Source organism: Arvicola amphibius, chromosome 3, assembly GCF_903992535.2.
Source record: "Arvicola amphibius chromosome 3, mArvAmp1.2, whole genome shotgun sequence".
In the NCBI taxonomy this organism is placed as follows: Eukaryota; Metazoa; Chordata; class Mammalia; order Rodentia; family Cricetidae; genus Arvicola; species Arvicola amphibius.
Window position 1 is genome coordinate 44,230,179 of NC_052049.1, and position 23,873 is coordinate 44,254,051.

Here is a 23,873-nt window from a genome sequence, read left to right on the forward strand (position 1 = left end):
TTGTTTTTTCATTGTTAGATAAACAGGCACATCACATATTAAGAGATTACCACTTTATAAGCAGTTCTTTGAAGTTGGAGAAATACAGAAGACCCATGTTGGTTTCCAGCACTCACAATGGGTGGCTCACTTTGTAACCTCAACTCCAGAGGAAGTGATACCTCTGACCTCTGTAGACATTTCACCCAAATGCACATAGATATATAAACATGCATATTAAAAATAAATCTTTAAACATTCGTAAGAAGTAAGGGAGCTGACCTTTGAAAATCATTAATTTTGTTTATGCTCAATTTTACATTGCTCAATTTTATTATAAAAATAAATTGAAAAAAATTCCATGTGCATAGGAAATAATTTCTTACCCAGATAAACTGTAGAAAGGTTGTGAATGATTAAGTATGTTTTATTATATGAGTTCTTAAAATGAACTTACCACCTTGTACATGGACTCAATACAAAAGCTTTCGATAAATTCTTAGTGAATTTATTATTGCTCTTAAATATTTTGTTGTTGTTTCAGATGATGCAAAGGATACAGATTCTTTGTCAGATGAAGTCACACACAATAGCAATCAGAACAACAGCAATTGTTCTTCTCCTTCTCGGATGTCTGACTCCGTTTCTCTTAACACTGACAGTAGTCAAGACAACTCACTCTGTTCTCCAGTGAAACAAATTCCTACTGCTAGTAACTCCAAAATAAGGTTTGTGGACATTTTAGTAATATTATTTACTTATATAATAAATAGAAATAGTAATACAGATAATAAATACAGGACTAAACATAAGCATTTTCAGAAATATTATACAAATTGCTTAGGCAATATATTTCTTTCCATTTTGAAACTTGTTGATTATTAGTTACTTACAATTCTGATTTTTTTTGGTTTTGATTTCTTTCTAGATAAGGTTTCTTTGTGTAACAGTTTGACTGTCCTGGAACTCACAGAGATCCACCTGCCTCTGCCTCTCAAGTGCTGGGATTAAAGGTATGCACCACCACTGCCTTTCACAGTTCTGTTTTAAAATAGCTTTTTTTAAGTTGAGAAACAAACAACAAAAAATAGTAGATTTTTAATTTCTTAGGTAAAATGAACAAACATTTATATAAATATTTCTAGATGCTGGAATATATAAACAGCCACTTTAAAAAGAAATTCATATTGAAAGTTATTTTTATCCTTATAAATCATGTTAATTACTTTCTCTTACTATGATAAAATGCCATGACCAAAGCAACTTATGGAAGAGATAGTTTATTTTGGCTTGCAGTTCCAGAGGGAGAGTTTATAATGGTAAGGAAGAACTGGCAGCAGGCAGCTAGAGTAAGAAGCTAAGAGATCATACCTCTAACCACATGAAGAAAGTAAAGAGGGCAAACTGGAAGTGGGGTGAGACTATAAATCCTCAAGTCCACTCCTAGTGATGTACTCCCTCCAGCAAGGTTTCATTCCCTGTCTCCCATAGGCTCATGGCCATATCATAAGGTAAAATGCATTTAAGTCTATATTAAAAGTTCTCAGGGTTTTTAAGTCTTAACACTGTTCAAAAGTCTGAAGTCTTTTCTGAGACTCAATACAGTCTCTTAACTGTGACCTCCCAACCTTTAAAATTAAAAAAAAAAAGTATACTTCCAGCATGCTATGCCATGGAATATACAATACCATTTTAAAAGGGAGGAACGAGGACATAGTGAGGGAACACTGAACCAAAACTCAGCAGAGTTGGGTGGTGTTGGCGCATGCCTTTAATCCCAGCACTCGGGAGGCAGAGGCAGGCGGATCTCTGTGAGTTCGAGGCCAGCCTGGGCTACAAAAGCTAGTTCCAGGACAGGCACCAAAGCTACAGAGAAAGCTGTCTCAAAAAAACCAAAACAACAACAACAACAACAACAAAACTCAGCAGAGCCAACTCCAAATCCTACAGCTCCATGTCCAATGTCAAGTTCTGCCTATCCAGCTTTGTGACCTGTGCGTACAACTCTCTCTTTGTATACATCTTTCTGTAGTCAGCTTTTGGCAGATGTCCCATAACTCTGGTAACTGTAACAGTTTGGAGTTTGTACTGCAACCCAGGCTTTACTTTAAGTGTTCCACGCAGTGGCTTCTCATGGCCCTTTCACAACAACTCCAACCAAAAACAAAACAAAACAAAAACCCAACAACTCCTTGCTGGACTTTGCCTGTCCTCAGTGGCTCTGAAACCATATAGGAGGAAGCCACCTTACTTTTACATTTTCCCATGGGTTCATTGACAAGTTAAACTGACAGCTCAAGTGGGCCCTTGATACCTCTCCCTACATTAGTAGCATCTTTTGTATACTGAAGCAGTTCTTCCTGAAGACACCCTTGTCATTGTTCTAGTGCAGAGCAGGGCACTGTCCTTAATGGTGATATCTCTAGAACATATCCCTTTCTAGCACTTGCATTGGCTGTAGTATTAAGTTTTCCAGTGTTTTATTCTCTCCAAACTACATTTTTCATTTCTTTTGTTCTACTTGCTGTTTTTCATTATAGACTTGTATAAAGAGTAATCGATAGTAACTAGGCCAGACTCTACATAATACTGTATTGAAATTTCATGCCCCAAAGAAAATAGTTCATTACTTTTTGTTTTGATTTTAGACAGTCTCACCACATAACCCTGAGTAGTCTTAAACTCACAGAGATGCTCCTGTCTCAGCCTTTCATATACTGGAATAAAAGGCATATATAGCCACAGCTGGCTATTATTATTTTAGCATCAGGCAAGTTCTTAGGAAAGAGAAGGCAGCCAAATTTTTTGCCAACATATCAACAAATGGCCTATAGCACAGTTGCTAAGACAGTTCTTGCTTCCCTCAAACCTCTTGAGCAGAACCTCTCCCATCTTCAGTACTCTCAGTGCTACTGTCTCCAGGTTTCTACTAGAATGACCTGTAAACTGCTTAATTTTTAGTATGTCTTTCTTTTTTTTTTTTTTTTTTTTTTTTTTTTTTTTGGTTTTTCGAGACAGGGTTTCCCTGTAGTTTCTAGAGCCTGTCCTGGAGCTAGCTCTTGTAGACCAGGCTGGCCTCGAACTCAGAGATTCGCCTGCCTCTGCCTCCCGAGTGCTGGGATTAAAGGCGTGCGCCACCACCGCCCGGCCTTAGTACGTCTTTCAACAGTCCTCCACATTCCTTCAAAAACAACCTGGTCAGATTCTTTACAGCAACAACCCACTCCCTGGTGCCAACTTCTGTCCTAGCTTCTTTTTCTTGACCAAACATGATGTATAGGGAAAAGAGTTTATTTGTGTTTATGGTTCCTAAAGGAGAGTTTTTAATGGTGGGAGAGTCATGGCAGCAGGCCGCTGAGAGATCACATTTAGACAGAGACTGCTCCTTTGCTCCCGGCTGACCAAACCTGAATAATCACACAGAAACTCTATTAATTACAACACTGGTTGGCCAATAGTTTAGGTGTATTCCTACCTAGCTCTTATATCTTAAATTAATCCATTTCTTTTAATCTGTGTATCACCATGAGGCTTACTGGAAAAGTTCCCGCGGTTGCAACGTCTTCCTCTTTCAACAGCTATGAGGTGTCTCCTTGACTCAACATACTCTCTTTATCTCTTCCAGCCTGGCTATATTCTACTCTGCTATGGGTCAAAGGAGATTTTTTCATTAAACCAGTAAAAGCAACACCTATACAGAAGGACATTCCACATCAATCACATCTTCTGCCATAGCTAGAAAGAGAGAGCAAATTGGAAATGAGGCTCTTAAAGCTGGTCCCTAGCTATGTGCTTTTTTCAGCAAGGCCCAATGCTCTAAAAAGTTTCCCCAAACAGCATCATCAACTAGAGACCCAAGTGTCCCTCCCTACACATGAGCCTGTTGTGAGGCATTTCTTCATCTCAGACCACCAGGGAAATGTGGATCATACTAGGGAGGGTGCCATTGAAGGGGTTCATTCAGATACTCTTGTTTGGTGCTGTTATTAGATATAGGAAATGATCTAACAAAAGTAAAGGTGGTAAGCAAGGAGTAAAGCAATACCTTTTACATGCTTTTTAAATAAGGAACTGGGGGTTTTTGTGTAGTGACTATAGTTTTAGAATGACACGTTTATTGAATTTGTTGCCAAATACAATATATTACAGAGTAATAGTTATACTAGTTTCTCTTTTGATTCCCTTTTGAACTTAGGTGTTTATACGGTTATTTATTTTAGTTGAACTTAATGTTTATATATTTGGATTTAATAACCCTTATTATTAATGATGTTAATGTAAAAGCTTCAGAATTTACTTGTAAAAAGTCCTATGCCATTTACTTTAATCACTAAGTTACTGTCTGACTCTCAATGTAATCTTTCCCCACCTTGAAGCATTTACAGTTTTAAGCATATATTTTGTGAAATGACAGAGAAGATACCGATTCTGTTCTTGTTCTTGGCTAGCCCTGGTAACCCTAGTTTTGTAACAAGTTAGATTGAATATGTTGATTAAAATTAATCTGTAGGCAGAGTTTTCCTGTATCCCAGCAGTTGCTTCCCAGATAACTAACACGTAGATTTAATACTAATTATAAATGCTTGGCCAATAGCTCAGGCTTATTACTAGCTAACTTTTACATTTTAAATTAACCCATATTTCTTACCTACCCTCTGTCTTGAGGCTCATGGCTTGTTACCTCATTTTCTGCACATCCTGCTTCATCTGCATCTGCTGGCATCTTCTCTGATTCCACTTCATCCCAGCATCTTTAGTTTGGTTGTCCTGCCTGTATTTCCTGCTTGGCTACCAGCTAGTCAGCTTTTTATTAAACCAATTTGAGTGACAAATCTTTATGGTATACAAAAGGATTATTCCACAGCATTAATCTTGATATTATTGATGGTTTTTAACTGTTTTACTTTTCTCTCACTTAATAAAAATCTCCACTACTTGACATTTTTTATTTAACTTTAATGTTAACTGATATAAAAACATAAAACTGTACTATCAGTAGGTTATAGTATGATGTTTTGAATACTTGTATATTATAGATTAAAGTCTTTATCTGGAGCTCCATCAATTCTTTTAATGTGGTGTTATCTACAGATCAAATAGTTATTAATGACTCTCTGTTACCAAGAAAACTTGTCTTTATTATTTTCTTCATAAGAAAGTCTTTTATTTTTAGGCAAGAAAGATGAAAATTTAACAGCCTTTTACAAAATGGAGATATTTTAAAACAATTCACCAGAAGAAAAATTGCAAAAGTTAATGATAAAAAGGATTTTTAGGTGCACCTGAGTATGATTTGAATATTGAAGAAAGATTAGTTCTGATTGAAAAAAGATGACTCAAAAATCCACATCTGATGAATCTCACCAGTTAGACCGTATCAACATGAATCTTAATAAACTTGTGACAAAATGATACGCGCCAGCCAGAATCACAGAAGAGATCAAAGGCACAAGATACAGTGCTCGGGAACAGGCTTTTTTAAGTGTTCATCCTAAAAGTGAAGCTCAACATAACAGAAAATGGAAATAAGTATAGCCCGAATTGGAATGCCATAAATAAGATAAACGGTCGTCCTGAGGAAGTCCCACAGTCCTTCTGGTAGGATAGAACCCCAGAATGGTTCTACTTTCTTCTGCTGACATGGTGTTTCTAAAAGCACTGAAGATCTCTTCCCTCAAAGAAGTGGTCCGGTGGGTCTGTCGGAAGTCTTCATAGTATAACTAACCTGGAGACTGGAGGCTTAAAAAGATCTATGACATTCTTAGGTGATGATGATCCTCAGCCACCAGTGCAAGTCAGTTAAAATGACATCCTCCGTGGATGGGGAGAACATAGTCAGGAGTAGTCTGCCTACACATGTCTCTAGACCAGCCACTGCGGTCTTCACTGCTTCTTCCTCGTCTTTCTGATTTAATGTCAGGTACAAGGCCATTTTCAGTTGTGATTCAAAATCAATACCCGGAAGATCCAAATCATATAAGAGGCCCCATAGTAACTGGTCCACAGTCTACGCCTCAACTTTATGGTCCTCCGCAGTATAACGTCCAGTACAGTGGCACTGCTGCAGTCAAAGAGACCTTGGTGGCACCCTAAACAAAGTTCACAACTAGATCCTGTCAGTTTCCTCTCAGCGCCTTCCTAGATCAGAGAGTGCCGAAAATCACAGTTACACAAAGCATTCTGCCAATATGAATTTCTCTAACCATAACAACGTCAGGAGCCACTACTGCATACCATTTACACAGAGACTTGCTCCAGCCAACATGGAGAAATGTGGGCTGTCTCCCCAAATGACCGGCTAATTCCAGCAGGAGCTCGGACCTGCAGTTCAGCGACAGAGTAGTGTGTCTTCAACAGCTTCTGTGAATCTTGGTGATCCTGCTCTCACAAGGCGTGCTCCAATTTCTGAAGGAGATTATTTGTCATACAGAGACTTACATTCAGTGGGTAAGAACGCCAGTGATGTCAGGATCACAGGAGACCACTTTCTGCACGAGCATACAGCATTGATGGCCCAAATGCTTCAAGGCCTCAGAGTGCCCGCCCCTCTATTAATGAGATACCAGAGAGAACTATGTCAGTTAGTGATTTCACTTACTCACGGACTAGTCCTTCAAAAAGACCAAATGCAAGGGTTGGTTCTGAACATTCTTATTAGATCCTCCAGGAAAAAGTAAAGTTCCTCATGACTGGCGAGAACAAGTTACTTCGACACATTGAGGCCAAAAAGTTAGAAAAGGTAATTGAACGTGAGTTTTTTTTTTAAATTCTTATGAATTTATTTCTTTTTCCTTAGAAATGGTTTATCCTTTATTTTAATCAGTGAAATAACACAGTCCAAATTATTATCTACTTACATATAAGTTGTTTTTTCATGTTGCTTAGAACCAGAGTTCTATCTTTAAACTTAAGCAGACAAATGAGATGATTGTACATACTGCTTTTTATTTCCTCAAAGTCTCTGAAAGCCATGCAGTCTCCTGATGCTTGTGTGTTCTTTTTTAGTTTGTACTCATAAACTGGATACAATATATATACACAGCCATACTCAGCATTTTCTGAACTGATTACTACCAATGATGATTGTATGAATATTGTAAGAAAAATACCGGTTTACTGTATAATTACTAAGATAATGAAAATATATTTGTAAATGTAAATATTTCATCAGAAATCTTTTATGCAGTCTATATTAAATGAACTAACATCACTGACACAGATGACTGGCAGCATAGCGTTTATTTTTTACTTTGCTGGATTACATTCTGATATTCTTGAACAACTCAGTTGAGTGTTTTTGTGGCTATAGTGCAACTTGGAAAAGTTGGTATAATAACTAATGCTTGTGTTCATCTCATAACCTTATTTATAAATCTGTGTATTTTGAAAGGATACATTGTTATGTGGCCCAAAAATATAAAATATAATCCTTAAGCCAGGCATGGTATCATACACTTGTAACTGCAGTACTTAGCCATCTGCAGGAGGAGGTTTGAAGCCAGCCTGGGCTACAAAGAGAGATCTTATTTCCCCATCCCTCTCCCAACCAAACATTTTTTGTTATTAAAACTCAGCTTTATATATCTCTCTAGGTTTTCTTTTAAAAATTACTGTTTCTCTATTATTAAAGCTATAATATATTTTAAATACACCTGAACATATGTAGTCTGTTGCTTTATAAATTCCTTAATTTATAGGAAAAAAGCAAAGTATGATTATTTCTTTATAACCAATTGTATTAAATTTATTTTTAGCTAACATCTGTCAGCTGTAGCTAACTTCATCTTCATCTTTTCTGTTTGCTATAACTAACATACTGTTTGAGGCTGTTTGAATTTGTGTTCATTTGTTGGGAATTTGAAATTTCTTCAGCTGACATGAGGAGGAACATGGCTCTAATTTATAATAACTTGTGTTGCACATGTAGAAGTAGATTTGAGAAAAAAAAGGTTGTTGTCAAAGAGGCTGTTTCAGAGACTTGAATGAAAACGAATGAAGTGTTTATTAATGGGACAGAGATAGAGGAATGAATTTCAAGAGATTTTTGAAGTAGGCATCCTCAAAGTTTGATTGTAGTTGAATACTGTATTAGTTACTGTGGATAAGGGACAAAACTTGAGGGTTTGTGCTTTGCATAGGTGACTGTTGGGAATTCCGCTATTATCAGAAAAAGGAGGGATTGCTGATACAGAGAAGTTTTTATTTGGTATAGTTTACGTCATAAGTGGCTTATTCTCCCACTATTCTGTTTGATAGAGAAGTATCTGAACTTAAGTAAATAGGAAGCAAGCAGCATCTAGCTCATTGTTGAATGTGCCTTTTAGTTTTTTTTCTTCCCATTGCATAAACTATGTATTTTTAAATTTGATACAGTTTCATAGAAAATATATGACAGTGGTTTTATAGTTGTATTCTGAAAGTCAATTTAATCAGTGGATTATGAAATAGAACACTTGTAAGAAGAAAATTAAAAGGGCTGGATTCAATTCATTGCTGATTGGAGAGAGGAAAGTTTTCTCCTCAGCTATGCACTTCTATAATCTTAGCACTAGGTGCCGTAGACAGTAATTCAAGGTCTGCCTGGAACTATGTGATATTCTGTCTCAGAAACAAACAGTGTTTCTCTGGTACGAATGCTGAGAATAGGAAGAGACAAGTCACATTGGCTGAATTAAGGATTTATTTATTTTTGAAAAAATTTGATAGTGTGTAGGTTGAGTTAGGAGAAACAGAATATTCTGATGGTTAATTTTAAATAAGATAGCATAGTGTAGCTATCTTATGTAAAATAGTTCTAAATTTAAACAGAACCTTAAGATACTCTATCACCACATTTTTTTGAGATTGCTAGGTGGTGGTGGCACAGGCCTTTAATCCCAGCACTCTGGAGGCAGAGGCAGGAGGGACCTCTATGGTTTACATATGAGTTCAAGGCCAGCCAGGTTTCCAGAGCTAGTTCCAGGCTGGCTTCAAAAGCTACAGAGAAATCCTGTCTCAAAAAAACAAACAAAATTTTTTTTAAAAAAAGTGTGTATGTGTGTGTGTGTATATATATATAATTTTTTCATTCCTGCTCCTCCCTTCAAACCTTCTCATATATTCCTCCCACTCTTTCAAATTCAAGTCCTCTTTTTAATTTTATTATTGCATGCATATAATGTATGCACATGTTTATTCATAAATAGAACCTTCTCAGTTCATAATAATGTTACTTGTAGGTATGTTTTCAGGACTGTTGGTACTGGACAGCCAGTTGGTATGCTCTTCCCTGGGGAAGACCACCTCCCCAACCCACTTCTTTCCTCCTTCATATCACCACATTTTATGAAGGAAATTGAGGGTCAAAACAGCTAAGTAATTGGCCCAGGATAATCTATATAATTGGCAGAACAGAATAATTTTAAAAATTCAGAGGAAATTTTCTGTGTGAATATCATAGGAAACCATTTTTTTTGTTTTGATCTGACGATTGATAATGATGAAAGAGGCATTTTAGGATTTCCAAAGCAGATGTGTTCAGTATGAATTGATGATTCATACTGTACCTAAGATTATGGATTCTGTAGAGATCAACTTGAAATACACTTTAATGTCATTTAAAAAATGTTTAAGTACATTTTGTGTATGTGTGTATGTACATGTGTGTAGAAGGAACGGCAGGGCTGTGACCCACCACCCCGGCCGCCGGCTAGCTTTACACAGAAACTGTATTCTTTTAAAACACTGCCTGGCCCATTTGTTTCAGCCTCTTATTATCTAATTCTCACATCTTGCTTTAATCCATATTTAGTAATCTGTGTAGCACCACAAGGTGGTCGCTTACCAGGAGAGATCTTAAACTGCATCCATCTCAGAGGAGAAGCTGGCGACTCACTATGGCGACTGCCTGAAGCGTCTCCCCAACTCTGCTTCCTTTCTCCCACAATTCTGTTCTGTCCTATCTACTCCGCCTACCTAATTTTCTGTCCTCTTAAAGGGCCAAGGCAGTTTTTTTTATTAATCATGAAAGTAACACATAGACACTCCTCCATCACATGTGTACATGTGTACATTTATCCATAAAAACTATACTAGGAATTCAAACACACATATACGGTAATCAGAGGAAAACTTGCAGGGACCCCAGGGGTAATGCTTGGTGGCACCCTATCCTCACTAACCTAAAATATATTTTAGTCCTGAGTGAAAGAAAGAAAATTAAAAACTTTACTTGATCATAACTTTGTGTTTTTTTAATTCTAAAAAATTTGAGAATGGAGTTTTTAACGCATTGTAACACTGTGAAGATTTGGCAAGATATAACTTACTTGGTTTTGAGTTAATTGAATTTGATGTGATAATAGGACATAAAATTATTTCTAACCTTTATTATAGAATAGAGACTTAATTTATTTTCTTGTGTTCAGAAATGTTCTAAAAGTATTATATAAGATTCTGAAAGTTGACATTTTTGACATTTGTATTTGTAGAAGCTACTTTATGCTTTAGTCGGGCAGTTTTTCATTAGGTGTGAAATGATAGCATACATAGGCAATAGAAGTACTTCCTAATGATGCTACTAATTAGCTACTTTAATAACAAGATTTAAACTGTAAACTCAAAGAAGTGCTTCAAGATATTGGCAGATATTAAAGGACCCTGTTCTTTCCTTGGCACTGTGCATGTGGACATGCACACATGCATAATTGACGCGGTAGAGGAGGCAGCATGGGAAAATGCTTCCCTTACCTTTTGAGGTACTCGAATTTTTTGCTTTGCATAGTGGTTTATTGAAGCATATGCATTTATGACCTTTTAGTTATAACTCTCTCCTTTATCCATAAAATAACTGTACTAAGAATTCAAACACATAAAATAGATTTTACTTTGAAGATCTTACCACTGACTTAAGTAAATTAACAAAGAAAATTTGAAAAGGAATTAAGCTGGGCGGTGGTGGTACACCTTTAACCCCAGTTCTCTGGAGCCAGAAGCAGGTAGATCCCTGAGTCCAGGGCTAGTCAAACCGTTTTCTTTCAGAGTTGAATTATCACTAATACCAGTATTTGCTGATATCCCTACCTGTATAAAAAATCAGATATAAAGTATTCTAAACCATATTAATACAAAGTGGCCATTGTCTCATTTACTTGTTCTTGTTAGATAATAGGCGTCCATCTGGTACACTGATAACCTGTGGTTACAACCCCTAGGAGGTTACATATCAGATATTTACATTATGATTTATAACAGCAAAATTACAGTTACGAAGTAGCAATGAAAATATTTTTATGGCTGGGAGTCACCACAACATGAGGAACTGTCCTAAATGGTTGCAGCATTAGGAAGGTTGAACACTCTTCCAGGGCCAGGCTAACACGGAGGTTTGTATTCAGCCCTGTTTTCTCTCTACATGATAACCATCAGGAATATTGAACAACAGTGCCTAGTACAGTGTGCCTAGCATTTAATCAATTAATATGCTAAAATCAATACTTTAGAATCCACAAAATAACTAAGGAGTAGTAATTTTGTAGATCTTTTTTCCTTTTGGAAGTCTGTTATTTTGTGGTATTAGTTACCAACTTCAAAATCAAGAGAATATATTTCTGAAGAGTAATATGTAAATGCTTGCTATTTCGTTTCTCTATTTTAGTAATGGGTTTTGCCTAAAATGTGGTTTCCCTATCTTAGCCATCAAGCCCCATCCACATTGAAAGTCTAGGAATGATGAAAATCAGAAGTGTATTTATTAAGGTGCATCTTTAATGCTTGGGTCAAATACAAGGGTCTTCATGAAAACCCAAACTATAGAAGGATCCTATCATTGGGCCACCACTAACTCCAAAATGCAATAACCATCTACTTGAATGGGAAATGTTTGTCAACATAAAGTTTTTCTAGGATTGTTTTGATGATTATAGAATGACAGACACTCTGTAGAGGACTCCCCTTTGTTTCCAGCGTCTAATGTAAGGTGGCTCACAAGCTTTTATACCCCAACTCCAGGTGATCTGATGACTCTCTTCTGCTCTCCATGGCCACTCATATACACATGTACATAAATAAAAACAATAAAATATTTTTAAAAGTTACATTGTACAATTTAAAATATTTTTCAAAATGTGGAAAATAAGTTTTTGAAAGAATGAGAATGACTGGTAACCAGGTGATTATCACAAAGACATTTTGCTGTAGCATATATATTTAAATGTTAATATTATTTAATAGTAGAATTCCTGTAGAATTAAATAGATTCTTTAGAACCTTCTTTGAGAATTACTGGTTGCAGTAAATTCATCTGATGTTGAAAAATTTGCTTATATACAACTTTATATAAATAAACACATACCTGAGTGTGTGCTCAGTTTCTGTTTCAGACATACTAATAGACATAAAGGAAATGGTAGTGTCTAATAATTAAACAAAAGCAACTGTATGTTTGTACTTCTTTGATTCTTAAGCATGTGATTAAACATGATTATAACTTTTTATGTATGTATGTGTTATATAGCTGTATGTATCAGTTTCTTTCTGGCTCTGAATTCAGTGTTGCATGATACTTGTTTGTGGTATGGGTGGGGTTACTTGTAAATAAATCTGTGTACATAACATGTCTCGTGGAATTTGCATGCTACACTAATCTTCTGTAAATCTACCTTTCTTTATTCAGAGTATGCTGTCAAGGTCCTTTAATTCCACTCTTACTGCTGTAAGCAGCTCTCACTATGGCAGCTCTAGGGATCTGCATGGCAGCCAGGGCAGCCTTGCCCTGAGTGTTGCAGACGGAAGAGGTTCTGGTGGGCACATATTTCGAGTGAGTACCCATAGTAGGCTAGTACTTTTTGCACAGGAGAACATTCAGATCTTAAGTGTTTTGACATTTCTAGGAGAAAAGGTTCTGTAAGTTAGAAATCTTTGTATTTTCTGGGCTTTTTTATGGCTTAGATCTACAACTTCTGTCTTTAATTTCTTTGGTCATAAGTTAATGATTTTAGCCAGGTGTTTATAAGTTCAGTAATTAAGAATCAGCTAATAAAAAGCACTATATGCACCAAAGTTTAATCCCATTTCACTGAATATGACTAAATATGAGACTGAAGAAGTTGTAAAAGTATAGCAAAAGTAAAAATTCAAATCTTAATTGAACACATTTCATCATGGTCATTAGTGGTGAAAGATTTATTATCTAGTGATTAAGAGTCAGTTATAAGGACTGCCAAGAATGAGCAAAAACAAGGCTGTCATGGCTTGGTAAGGACTCACAGCCTCTAAAAATCTCCCCTTCTGCCCCGAATGACCTTTCTTCTCTACCTTCTTTTATTCCTTCTCATATTTTATTTCCATTTTGACTCTTTGATTGTTCTAGGCTCTTTACTTGTTCCCCAAACCCCTCCACCCTCATCCCTAGCTGTTGTCTGTTATGTTCTAGAGCAGGAGCGGTTTTCTGGATTCAGTTTGCTGTGGCTGCTCTGAGCTGGTCTTGCCCTGTGCTCCGCCATCTGCCATTACTTGGTGTCTTTACTGTGTGCCAACAGCGGTCATCAAGTTTCTTAGTTTAGAAGAAGAACAAACAGGCTGATGACTGCTGAGTCAGCCTTTTACTTCATCATACCTGGAGTGGATTTATTAACTCAGAAATCTTTGCCATTCATAGTCACCTAGACAGTTGTTCTTTCTAAATTTGTTTTACAAAAATATTTTGTCCTTATTTTCCTTAGATTTAAAGTCTATATAGACTTTGAATTTTAGTTTTTCATTCAAAATATGCTTTCATATATGATGCATAAGCGTAGTTGTCTATTCAGGCTTGAATATAAGTTTCTAGCTTTGAGCTGTGTTGATTATATATTCTAAATGTATATCACAAAAAAGAGAAGAAAAATGAAATACATACTGTTAGTAGACAAAATTAGATCAAATCACACCAAAAATGCTAAGCCGTGCTTTGAACTAGCAACTAACTGGACATGATATGTCAGTTGCAAGTATTACTTTTTAAGATTAAATTACAAATTCTTAAAATTGTATGTGTTCCATGGTATATTATAATGGGTTGTATTTTGAGTTATTTTTCACTATAAAGTTTAATTTCTTTGCTGCTGAGCATGTTTTGAAAGAGTTAAAGCAACAGTGAAGCATACTATGCTTTATTTTCTACATCAGGTGTGCTTAGAATTAACTTAAGGTGAATATAGATGTTTTATTCTCATCATATTTATAAAAGCAATCAGGGATAATGACATTTAGCTTTTTTCTTTAAGGTTATCATTAAGTTAAACTATAATTTAGCATATGTAGGTATGAATTAGTTAATGCTAAAGCATTTCTTTAAAACAGTGCCTTTAAAGTATTGAGCCAATGTTAATATGACGGAATTATAGGACAGCAAGTTTTATACAGTGGATTTATGGGCATTGCACATCATTGTAATCAAGGAGAGTTCTTGGTGGTAATCATGAGACCAAAGCAATACCAGTTCATTTTCTTTTAATGAAAAACACTTTCTTTAGTGCTTTACAATAATTTACTAGTTGCTCTTAAAATTGGAGAGAATTAGCTAGCTTTAACCACTATACTTATTGAGTAAAGATATTAAGTTATAAGTATAAATGAAAGTAAGAGGAAAAAACATAAAATGGTATATATAACAAAGATTAAAAATGTCTATCTTTATAAATTTTTGTACACGTTACAGGAACAAATGTTTTGCCATGTACCTTTGAAGGAAGCTAAAAGACCTGATGGCAGTGATGATGATAGATCTGACTTGAGTCTTCTGTGTCTCCAGCCTAGCAGCATTTCTTAAACTTCTTTCATGCATCTCATTGTTTTGTTTAACATCTTAAAGTATATTATTTGTTTACTTTTTTCCTCCCTCATTTGAAGCATCCTCAGACATCCAGTCCAGGAGATTCTTGCCAAGATGATAGATTGATTTCAGGAGAGCAGAGCTACTCGTCAGGTGCCCTTAGTCACAAAGACCTTCCAGACAGCCTGATGAAAGTAGGTGCTCACCGCAGTAAACAAAGCAATGTCTTTGAGCTTACTGTTTTCAGTGTTTTAATTTGGAATATCATATATGCTTTGAAAATATTTTATAAGGCTTGCTTTCATTATGTAGGATTATTTTTAAACGATTCGTAAATACAAGAGAATTTGACTCTGCTGTTTCTTGGTTTATTCCGTGATTTTCACACTAGAGAATCGATTTATAGTTACATTGCTTGCTATAGTTCCACCTGGTTATTTTAGCATTTGAATCAAGAACTTTTTGGCATTCTTGACAATAAACCTACTTGGAGAGTTAGACAATGACTTTGTCTTAAATTGTGCATTCTAGAATATTTTACTGTTAATTAAAATCATTTGAAAATCTTCAGATAGAATTAGAAATCACCAAAAAAAAAAAAACAAAAAAAGAATTAGAAATCATCTTGAAAGATTTTGTATATAGTAGAAGAGGTGATCATTTTGTCTTTTTTAGTATTTTGTAGGAGTGCCAGAGATCATTCTTGTTCTCTCTCAGCTCTTTTTGTTTTACCCAATTACATGCCTCTAGTGTAACCAGGTACAATAATTATGACTCATGTTTATTATCTACAACTCTTAAGTTGCTCTTGAGGATAGGCCATCTGATATATAAGCTCATACATGCTTACTTATTTTATCCCTTTCCTTTTAATTCAAAGCTGTCATTCAATTTCTTTTTTTTTTAAACATGCACCTTACAGCTTAGTTCTTAACGCTTTTTATTTCATGAGGAATTGACTAAACATAGCTTAATATATTTCTTATGTTTAATACTGATTTAGACAAAACTGAATATCCAGGTGTCAGCAGCTTTTAAGAATAGGAGAGGCTCAGTGTAATAGCACGTTTCTGTGTCCTAGAACTTGAAACCCATGGCTGGAAGGTCAAGAGTTTGAGGCCAGCATGGGCTACAAGGTCAGGGAGGTTAAAGCAAGAAAGATGGCTCAGTGAATAAAAGCAGCAGCTGTCTTAAGTCTGACAGCATGAAGTCAATCTCTGGAAACTACAGGGTCGAAAGAGAACAGACCCCTGAAAGTAGTCTGACTTCACATATGCCATGGCATGCATGCACTGACTATAGTCAGAAGAAACTATAATATATATGTATTCTTTCTAAACAACAAACCTTTTGTATCTTTAGCAAGATAGAAGTTCACAGCATACAATTCTGAAACTTTTGTCAAACTTCTATGTTTGGATAATTTTCAGGGAAATTTTAGTTTTCTTCTAATGTCCATTGAACAGAAATTCTTTTCAGTTACCCAACAAGGAAATTTAAATGATGAATAACAGAAACAGGCTCTCTTTAGCTAGATTCTTTGTAGATTAAAATAAGCTATTCACTACAAATGTAATCCTAAGTCTAAAATTCAGGTCCAGTTTCCTAATACATGTGGGTTATTAAAGGTAGTTAGTTCATTAGCAAACTAATAATCTCACAAAAATTGTGGTGGGTTTATTTTGTGGCAAATAAAGTAGAATATCAGTGTTTTAACTCTTGTGTTTTTAAATATTCCATAGAATTAATATTTATATAGCTTGAAAATTACTGATAATACATGCATGCATAAAGAATAAATCACTTAATTTCTGTGTAGATAGCTGAACTTTTATTTCTGAAAAGTAAGAAATAAAGTTAAAATATATTCAAATTAAGAAAAAATTACAGTCATTTTTTTTTCTTGAGGAAAAACATAACTACACTCACCTTTTGTGTATGTATGTTATGATTTGGTAAGAGAAAAGGATAACCTTCTAATAGGATAACTTAGTTTAATTTTTTAGTATATAAAAAATTTGTTAAGCCAGGTGGTGGTGGCGCATGCCTTTAATCCCAGCACTCGGGAGGCAGAGGCAGGCGGATCTCTGAGTTCAAGGCCAGCCTGGTCTACAAGAGCTAGTTCCAGGACAGGCTCTAGAAACTACAGGGAAACCCTGTCTCGAAAAACCAAAAAAAAAAAAAAAAAAATTAAAAAAATTGTTTTATGTATATCAATAGTTAAAAATTTCCAGTATACTCTTTCCTACTTTTACATTGGTAAGTGTAACAGTAGATTTATATATAACAGAAAAGCAATTTAAAATATAGATCGAGGCCTTCTTTTAAAAATTTGCTGATAGATTTGATCAGTAAATATTCAAGAAATTTTAATATCTAGATATTAATAACTCTCTTTTCAAAGTTTTAAAATTAGAAGAATAAGCGAGAGTAACTCAGTATTTAATGGTGTACAATATTAAAACTCTAGTGTTTTTGTATTGCTCCAAGAAGAATGTCCAAGTACTTGTAATAAGACATTATTACTGGTCATTTTAAAGATAATTCATGTTTTTCTTAGATGCCTTTGAGTAATGGACAGATGGGCCAGCCTCTCAGGCCTCAGGCAAATTATAGTCAAATCCATCATCCCCCTCAGGCTTCTGTGGCAAGGCATCCCTCTAGAGAACAACTCATTGATTATTTGATGCTGAAAGTGGCCCACCAGCCTCCATATACACATCCCCATTGTTCTCCTAGACAAGGCCATGAGCTGGCAAAGCAAGAGGTAAGAATTATCAAGACTGTTTGAAATATGAAATTAAACTTTCCATATATTCTTATAGGTTAATAGCAATATATCCATATAGAATTTTAACAGTAGTTTTTACCATTTTGTTTTAAGTTTATAAAGTTTAGTTTTCTAAAGTGTTAGACTTTGTAGTTTTTAACTTGCCTTTATGATCATGTAACATAGGATTTAGTGTTGGGGGTTGGGTTTTTTTGTTTGTTTGTTTTTTAATTCTAAGGCAACCTGGATTGATGGTGCTCTGGTAGATTTTCTTCTGAGACTATAATAGTATACCAGTAAACTGAAGTGGTCCTGTTCTACACCAGAGTCTGAGCTTTTAGATTAGGAAATTCAACTATAGTCTCCAGACCATGTTTAGTGTTTGATCTTCAAAATGTATAGGTCATAATTTCTTATACCTTAATGGTTTATTCATGAAGTAATAACCTTAAACCCTTGGTATTGATCACATTTTGTTTTGAGCAAGTCTGAGGTAAACAGGAGCATCCTTTCACAGAACTTTAGCTTCTATAATCTGCTATACCAGCACCTTGAAGCCTGAGGCTGGAAAGTAGTGTGCTCAAGGTCCGCTTGGATGCATCAGACAATCCAGGCTAGCCTTGGCTGTTCAGTGAGACCCTGTGGTAACAAAACAAGCCAGCATTTAGGACCCAGAGGCAGGAGGATCTCTGTAAGTTCAAGCCCACCTGTTCTACACAGCAGGTTCCAGGACAGCCAGGCTACATATGTAGGTGAGCCTGTCTCAACAAAAGAAAACATTTCTACACCTTACTGCTGTTAGTCAGTCTGATCTTACAGTCCTAATTCCCCTGAACCTTATAAACAGAGGGAATGAAGGACTGAGTTCTAAAGCCAGTTCTCAGTATTAAGTATCTTATGACACAAGACAGTAGGCATGTAATTTAAGTGGTCTGTAAGTGAAGACTGTTGGGAATGTGCATCTGTGTTCTGTAGATATGCATCATGATGTTAAAAATTCAGCCTGGCTAAAAAGTAAAATAGAGCCAATGTCAGTTGATTGACTGAAGTCATAAGTAATGTTAGGAGCCACACTTTGTAATTCCGCTGTGCCTTTCCCTCACTAACTCATTAACATGAATCATGGTGTTCTGTGCTGTTGTGTCACCTCATCTGCTTGAACTTAATTCACCAGTATTTAAATATGAATATTATTGTATATTTTTCTGGTATACTGATATTTCCTTTATTTTCATATTAAATCAGATTCGAGTAAGAGTAGAAAAGGATCCAGAACTTGGATTTAGCATATCAGGAGGTGTTGGGGGTAGAGGAAACCCTTTCAGACCTGATGATGACGTAAGTTTTTTTTTAAAACAATTCCCTTGAACATTCATAATGTCTCAGTTATTAATCTCATGCTTATTGAGTGAAAATCTAATGTAAATTTTCTGGGTCTCTCATCTCTTTTCTTTCTTTATTATCTTTGTTTTCTGAAATTTGCTTATTTCATGCTGTTTGAAGTAAAGAATTTGACCTGAAATGTGAATATTGATATTACCAAGTGATTTTTAGTTTTGGTACTACTTCTCCAAAAGTCCATAGAAGTGATTCCATTGCATTGCTAAAGTCAGAATTACTAAAGGGAGAAATTATGTTGACCTGTCAGAGGGGTACTCTGAAAAGTCAGGAGACAGCTTCCACCATGTTCAAGTATTTGCATGGTATTGAAAAGGTTTTCCCTTGCTCCTGAGTCGTGCTTTCAGTTTGTGGTTTGGCCTTAAATAATATGTTTTTGTGGTTATTCATTAAAGGGTATATTTGTAACAAGGGTACAGCCTGAAGGACCAGCATCAAAAATACTACAGCCAGGTGATAAAATTATTCAGGTAATCAAGTCAACCATTTTTATTTTCTTACATTTCACAATAATTTTATTTTACAGTACTTTCTAATGTTTTAGGGTTTTAAATATTTTTACTTTACTTTTTGAAAGTCATTTTTATATGTTGGTATATCATTTTAAGTTTAGAAATGTTTTTACTAATTTAAGAGGATCTACTTGAATGCTAGTTGTCATTATATCAGATAGTAAAATTTTAAAATCTGAGAAACATTTTGGTATTTCCACTCCTTTTCTATATTACTTCAGTAACTTCATTTTACCTAAGTACACGCAGTATGACAGTCTCTTAGTTCGCAAGGCTAGTCCACTTCCTCCTTCCTACGTGAACTACTGTTGTTCAGATAATAATATGAAGAAGCCTTCAAACCAAAAATGATAGAGACATTATAGAGTTTAGTAGTTGAAAATAAATACCACATCAGAACAAATCCCTGCCCAGCCCTTTTTAATGTTAGCTCAGTGCCTACTTCAGCAACACATACACTAAAATTGGACTGATTAAAGGATTACATGCAAATTCATGATGATTAAATTTTTAATGGTTTTGATTTTTAAATAATTTCAAACTCAGAAAACTCACAGGAACTGTGTAACAAAAATGATCATGCTTTGCCATACTATCTTTAGTATCCATTTTTTCTTATTTTGTAACAGGCTTTCTTTTGGGCCACCAACCAACTCTCAAAACATGACACAGATTTATTAGTTAAGAATGATCAGCCTTAGTTTACACTTGTTTCTTGTTAGTTCTTATGACTTATTTTAACCTGTTTCTCTTCATCTATGTTTTGCCTCAGGACTTTTTGCCTTTTATTCTGTATGGCTGGTCCCGGGCATCTCCCTCTTTTTCCCTTGTTCTCACTCTCCTCTCTGGAGCCTCGATTCCTCCTCCTACTTATTCTCTCTGCCCGCTAGCCTCGCCTATCCCTCTACTCCCTAGCTATTGACTGTTCAGCTTTTTATTAGACCAATCAGGTACTTTAAGCAGACAAGGCAAAACAGCAACACATCTATACATAATTAAACAAATACAGCATAAACAAATGTAACACATCTTTACATAGTTGATCAAATGCATTATAAACAAATGTAATAACATCTTTGCCTAGTCAAACAAATATTCCACAGTATTATTTTCCCTCTATAAATACCCCCACACAAACACTCACACACATACTTTTCTGAATAACATTGGAATCCATGCTTTCAGTTTTGTGGCAGGAAGTTATTATTTCTGTTCAGACATTCCTGGGTTTTCAGTGTTCTGAAATAAGATGAGTCTATAGTGTTGCTTTTAATCTATAGTGTTCTTTTTAAGAGTGAAAGGACTTAAATCATATGAAACACTTCAACATGTATGTCTGTCTGGTCCAGAGTGAGAATTCAGTAAATGCTAGCTATCTTTTATATAACCTGTTTGTTGATCTTGAACCAATAGCTCCAATAAATAAGTCTAGACACTGCCTTCAGTTACCCTTGAAGTTTGGTAAGCCTGGATCTACCTTAACACATACATAAAACACCCTATCTGATCTTGTCTTGACAAGTACTTCCCAACATTGGAACAGTGTATTAGAATTATATGAGGGTCTGAAGAGATGGCTCAGTGGTTAAGAGTACTTGGCTGTTCTTCCAGAGGTTCCAGGTGGGTTCCTGGAAACAACAATCTGTGACTTCAGTTCCAGGGCATCTAATACCCTCTTCTGGCCTTCTTGAATACCAGGCACAGACACACATGCAGACAAAGCATCCATACACCTAACGTAGTAAAATAAAATTTATTTTAAAAGAATCATCTGATAACCTGAACAAAATACAAGTTCCTGGGTTATTTCTATAGAGATTTTATTTCTGCTAAGTATGGAATGTAGGGACTGTTGTCTGTATGTGTTTTTAATTTTATGTATGTGTGTACAATACACATGTGCTGCACTTCATGAGTGTAGAGGTCAGAAAACAACTTGAAGGGGTCAGTTTTCTCCTTCTGCACTGATGGTTCCTCAGATTCAAACTCGGCTTCCAGCATGGAGTCAGATGGAATCATCCCATCAGCTAGTGTGTTGTTTTAAATTGCTGGACTGGTTCTTTTTTCTAATAAGTTATGAATTGGCTGTCAGAAATTTACAACTAGGAATGCAGATATTTTTCTGAGATTTTTTTTTCTAAAAGTTGTTTTTCCTCTTTCTTCTAGGCTAATGGCTACAGTTTTATCAACATTGAACATGGACAAGCAGTGTCCTTGTTAAAAACTTTCCAGAACACAGTAGAACTCATCATTGTACGAGAAGTTTCTTCATAAGCACTATAGACAAAAAAAAAAAAAAAGAAGGAAAAAAAGGAAAAAGAAAAAAAATGGGGAAGATAGCAAGATTTATTGGAAGACACTTGGAGGGGAAATGACTATTTTGCTTATTTTTATATATAAAGAACTCAGACATCACTGAGATGGTAATGGAGCTCGTGGTCAGAGGGAAAGAGCCACTGTGCAGAAGACAGAAAGAGACCGTCGAGTTCATAGCACGTGAAATTTGTTGTTAGGGTTTAAACTTAGCAATTGAGGCTACAAAAACAAAATTATGTTGTTTTTGTATAGAATGTAGGTTTATTTTTGGATTTCATACACATGACTGACTATATGCAAGGCAATAGTTAGCCTTGATTGTAGCCCAGAGACAGATGGCAGAGCTATCTATCTCATAGCTTTTGTGCCCTTATTTTTATCCAACTGGTATTAATGTTTTTTCTGCCGAACTACTTTTTTCCATGTGGGTAGGAGATTTGAAGTGTTGGCTTTTGCTATGTGCATACTGAGGAGTAACTAGATGAAGTTGGTGCTGGTGGGTTCACTTTCCGAGGCCAGAATAAAACATTATTTCCTATAAAAATCTGAGGCTAACAGTGAAAAAAGTTATCTGATAATGTATTTTTATTAATAGAATAATGCAATAAAATACATAATGTCTTTTTAAAAGACAATAATTGCATTTTATGAGCTCTACAAGATCGATTCTTGTCATAGCTGTTGATTATACATTTGCTACTGGTGATTCAATTTTTAATTTTTTTAGTTACTGAAGTTTTTAACTCTAATGTAGATGCATGTCCACACATTTCCCATACTGCGAAGTTCTATGATATTTTTTTCCTTAGCAAATGGTGGTACTTGCAATCTAATTTTTATAATTAGTACTCCATAATTAATTTATAATTTTTGTTTTAAGAAGCAAATTAAACTAAACGGCCAGTTTTAAGATTGTGTCTGTTGCCTGTAATATGAAGTGTCAGAAGGTTTAGGAAAGCCTCTTGATTTTGTTTGGCCTGGGTTGCCTTGGTAAAGTGAAAGGAAGTGTGGAGTGCGCATGGAGCTAGGAAACCAAAGCAAGTCTGTGAGACTGCGCAGTGATAGAGAAGTGCTGTGGAGAACGGTAGAGCAGGGATGGTCCCTGGGGCCTGCCAGTGTGGAAAGGGTTCAAGTCAAGGGCTGTTCCTCCAGATCACGTTAAATGTGAACTCCACACTTGAGAGTCTTTAAAGGGTTTCTAAGTGTACAGTGTAATAGTGTTTTACCACCAACTGCCTTTGTTCCTAGTTACTGTAACAAATATTTGATGATAGAGGTTATTAATTTTGTTTATCCAAACCATTAATTTTATTTGCTTTTGTTTTATATAATCAAATAAAATTCAAATGCCATGCATGGTTATTTGGACCAGAGGAAAGTGCCATAGGAGACCAGCAGCTGTTTTTAGTTGAGGCTAGTCTGAAAACTTTTATTAGAGCAATATTCATTTCTCAAATTCATTTTTAAATTTCTGATATGCATAATTTGGGTATTTTTAATGTGATATGCTTTTTTCTTCAACGTTGACTTAGTTGAGAATCTCGGACTAGCTAAAACAGCACCTGCATTATTTTTACAGAATGAGTTGAAGCATTTCCATTCTAGTCAGAATAGTCAGCACTTTTAAAACATTTGAACTCAGAGATTGCACTTCTTTCAGGCTGTTATCAATTGGGTATTGTATAGTTTTCATAATTTTGATTGAAACCCTTTAACAACTCTTTGTAAATTTTAACTCATTTTAGTTGATTTTTCAGTACTATTTACATAGGAATTGATTTTTATGAATATAGTAGAAGAAATGTGCTGTATTTTGATAAAATTCACTTGTATGTGTTGTAATCTCTAAAACAAAGAATGACAAACAGCTTCTTTAATATAAGTCTCGGTGTTCCCTTTGTTCTTACTTTATGGCGGCATTGTAAGATAGTCACACTCTTCCTTTTTTGACTTCACATTTTCACAGCCACTTTTAATTAGAAATAAGTAAAATAGATATAATTGTACAGTTCTCAGTGGCCTTACCTTAAACCAAAATTGTTGATTATAGTTTTGCAAAGGGAATTAGGCTTCACAGAATCAGGGCTCCTTCAGTGATTACTCTGAA

At 35.4% G+C, this 23,873-nt stretch overlaps 1 protein-coding gene across 1 annotated transcript in view; it reads left to right on the forward strand.

The window, feature by feature from the left end:
- Window positions 1-23,643, forward strand: part of Erbin (erbb2 interacting protein) — an 81,716-nt gene extending 58,073 nt beyond the window's left edge. The window contains 25 exon segments of the mRNA XM_042054680.1: window positions 524-707; window positions 5,153-5,252; window positions 5,255-5,306; window positions 5,309-5,385; window positions 5,387-5,449; window positions 5,452-5,490; window positions 5,492-5,572; window positions 5,574-5,667; window positions 5,670-5,767; window positions 5,769-5,882; window positions 5,884-6,060; window positions 6,062-6,102; window positions 6,104-6,237; window positions 6,240-6,301; window positions 6,303-6,428; window positions 6,430-6,456; window positions 6,458-6,626; window positions 6,629-6,684; window positions 6,686-6,718; window positions 12,632-12,775; window positions 14,848-14,964; window positions 17,331-17,537; window positions 18,786-18,878; window positions 19,334-19,408; window positions 21,617-23,643. Coding sequence (XP_041910614.1) covers window positions 524-707; window positions 5,153-5,252; window positions 5,255-5,306; window positions 5,309-5,385; window positions 5,387-5,449; window positions 5,452-5,490; window positions 5,492-5,572; window positions 5,574-5,667; window positions 5,670-5,767; window positions 5,769-5,882; window positions 5,884-6,060; window positions 6,062-6,102; window positions 6,104-6,237; window positions 6,240-6,301; window positions 6,303-6,428; window positions 6,430-6,456; window positions 6,458-6,626; window positions 6,629-6,684; window positions 6,686-6,718; window positions 12,632-12,775; window positions 14,848-14,964; window positions 17,331-17,537; window positions 18,786-18,878; window positions 19,334-19,408; window positions 21,617-21,724 — 2,471 coding nt within the window. The 3' untranslated portion in view covers window positions 21,725-23,643.
- The last annotated feature ends 230 nt before the right edge of the window (window positions 23,644-23,873 follow it).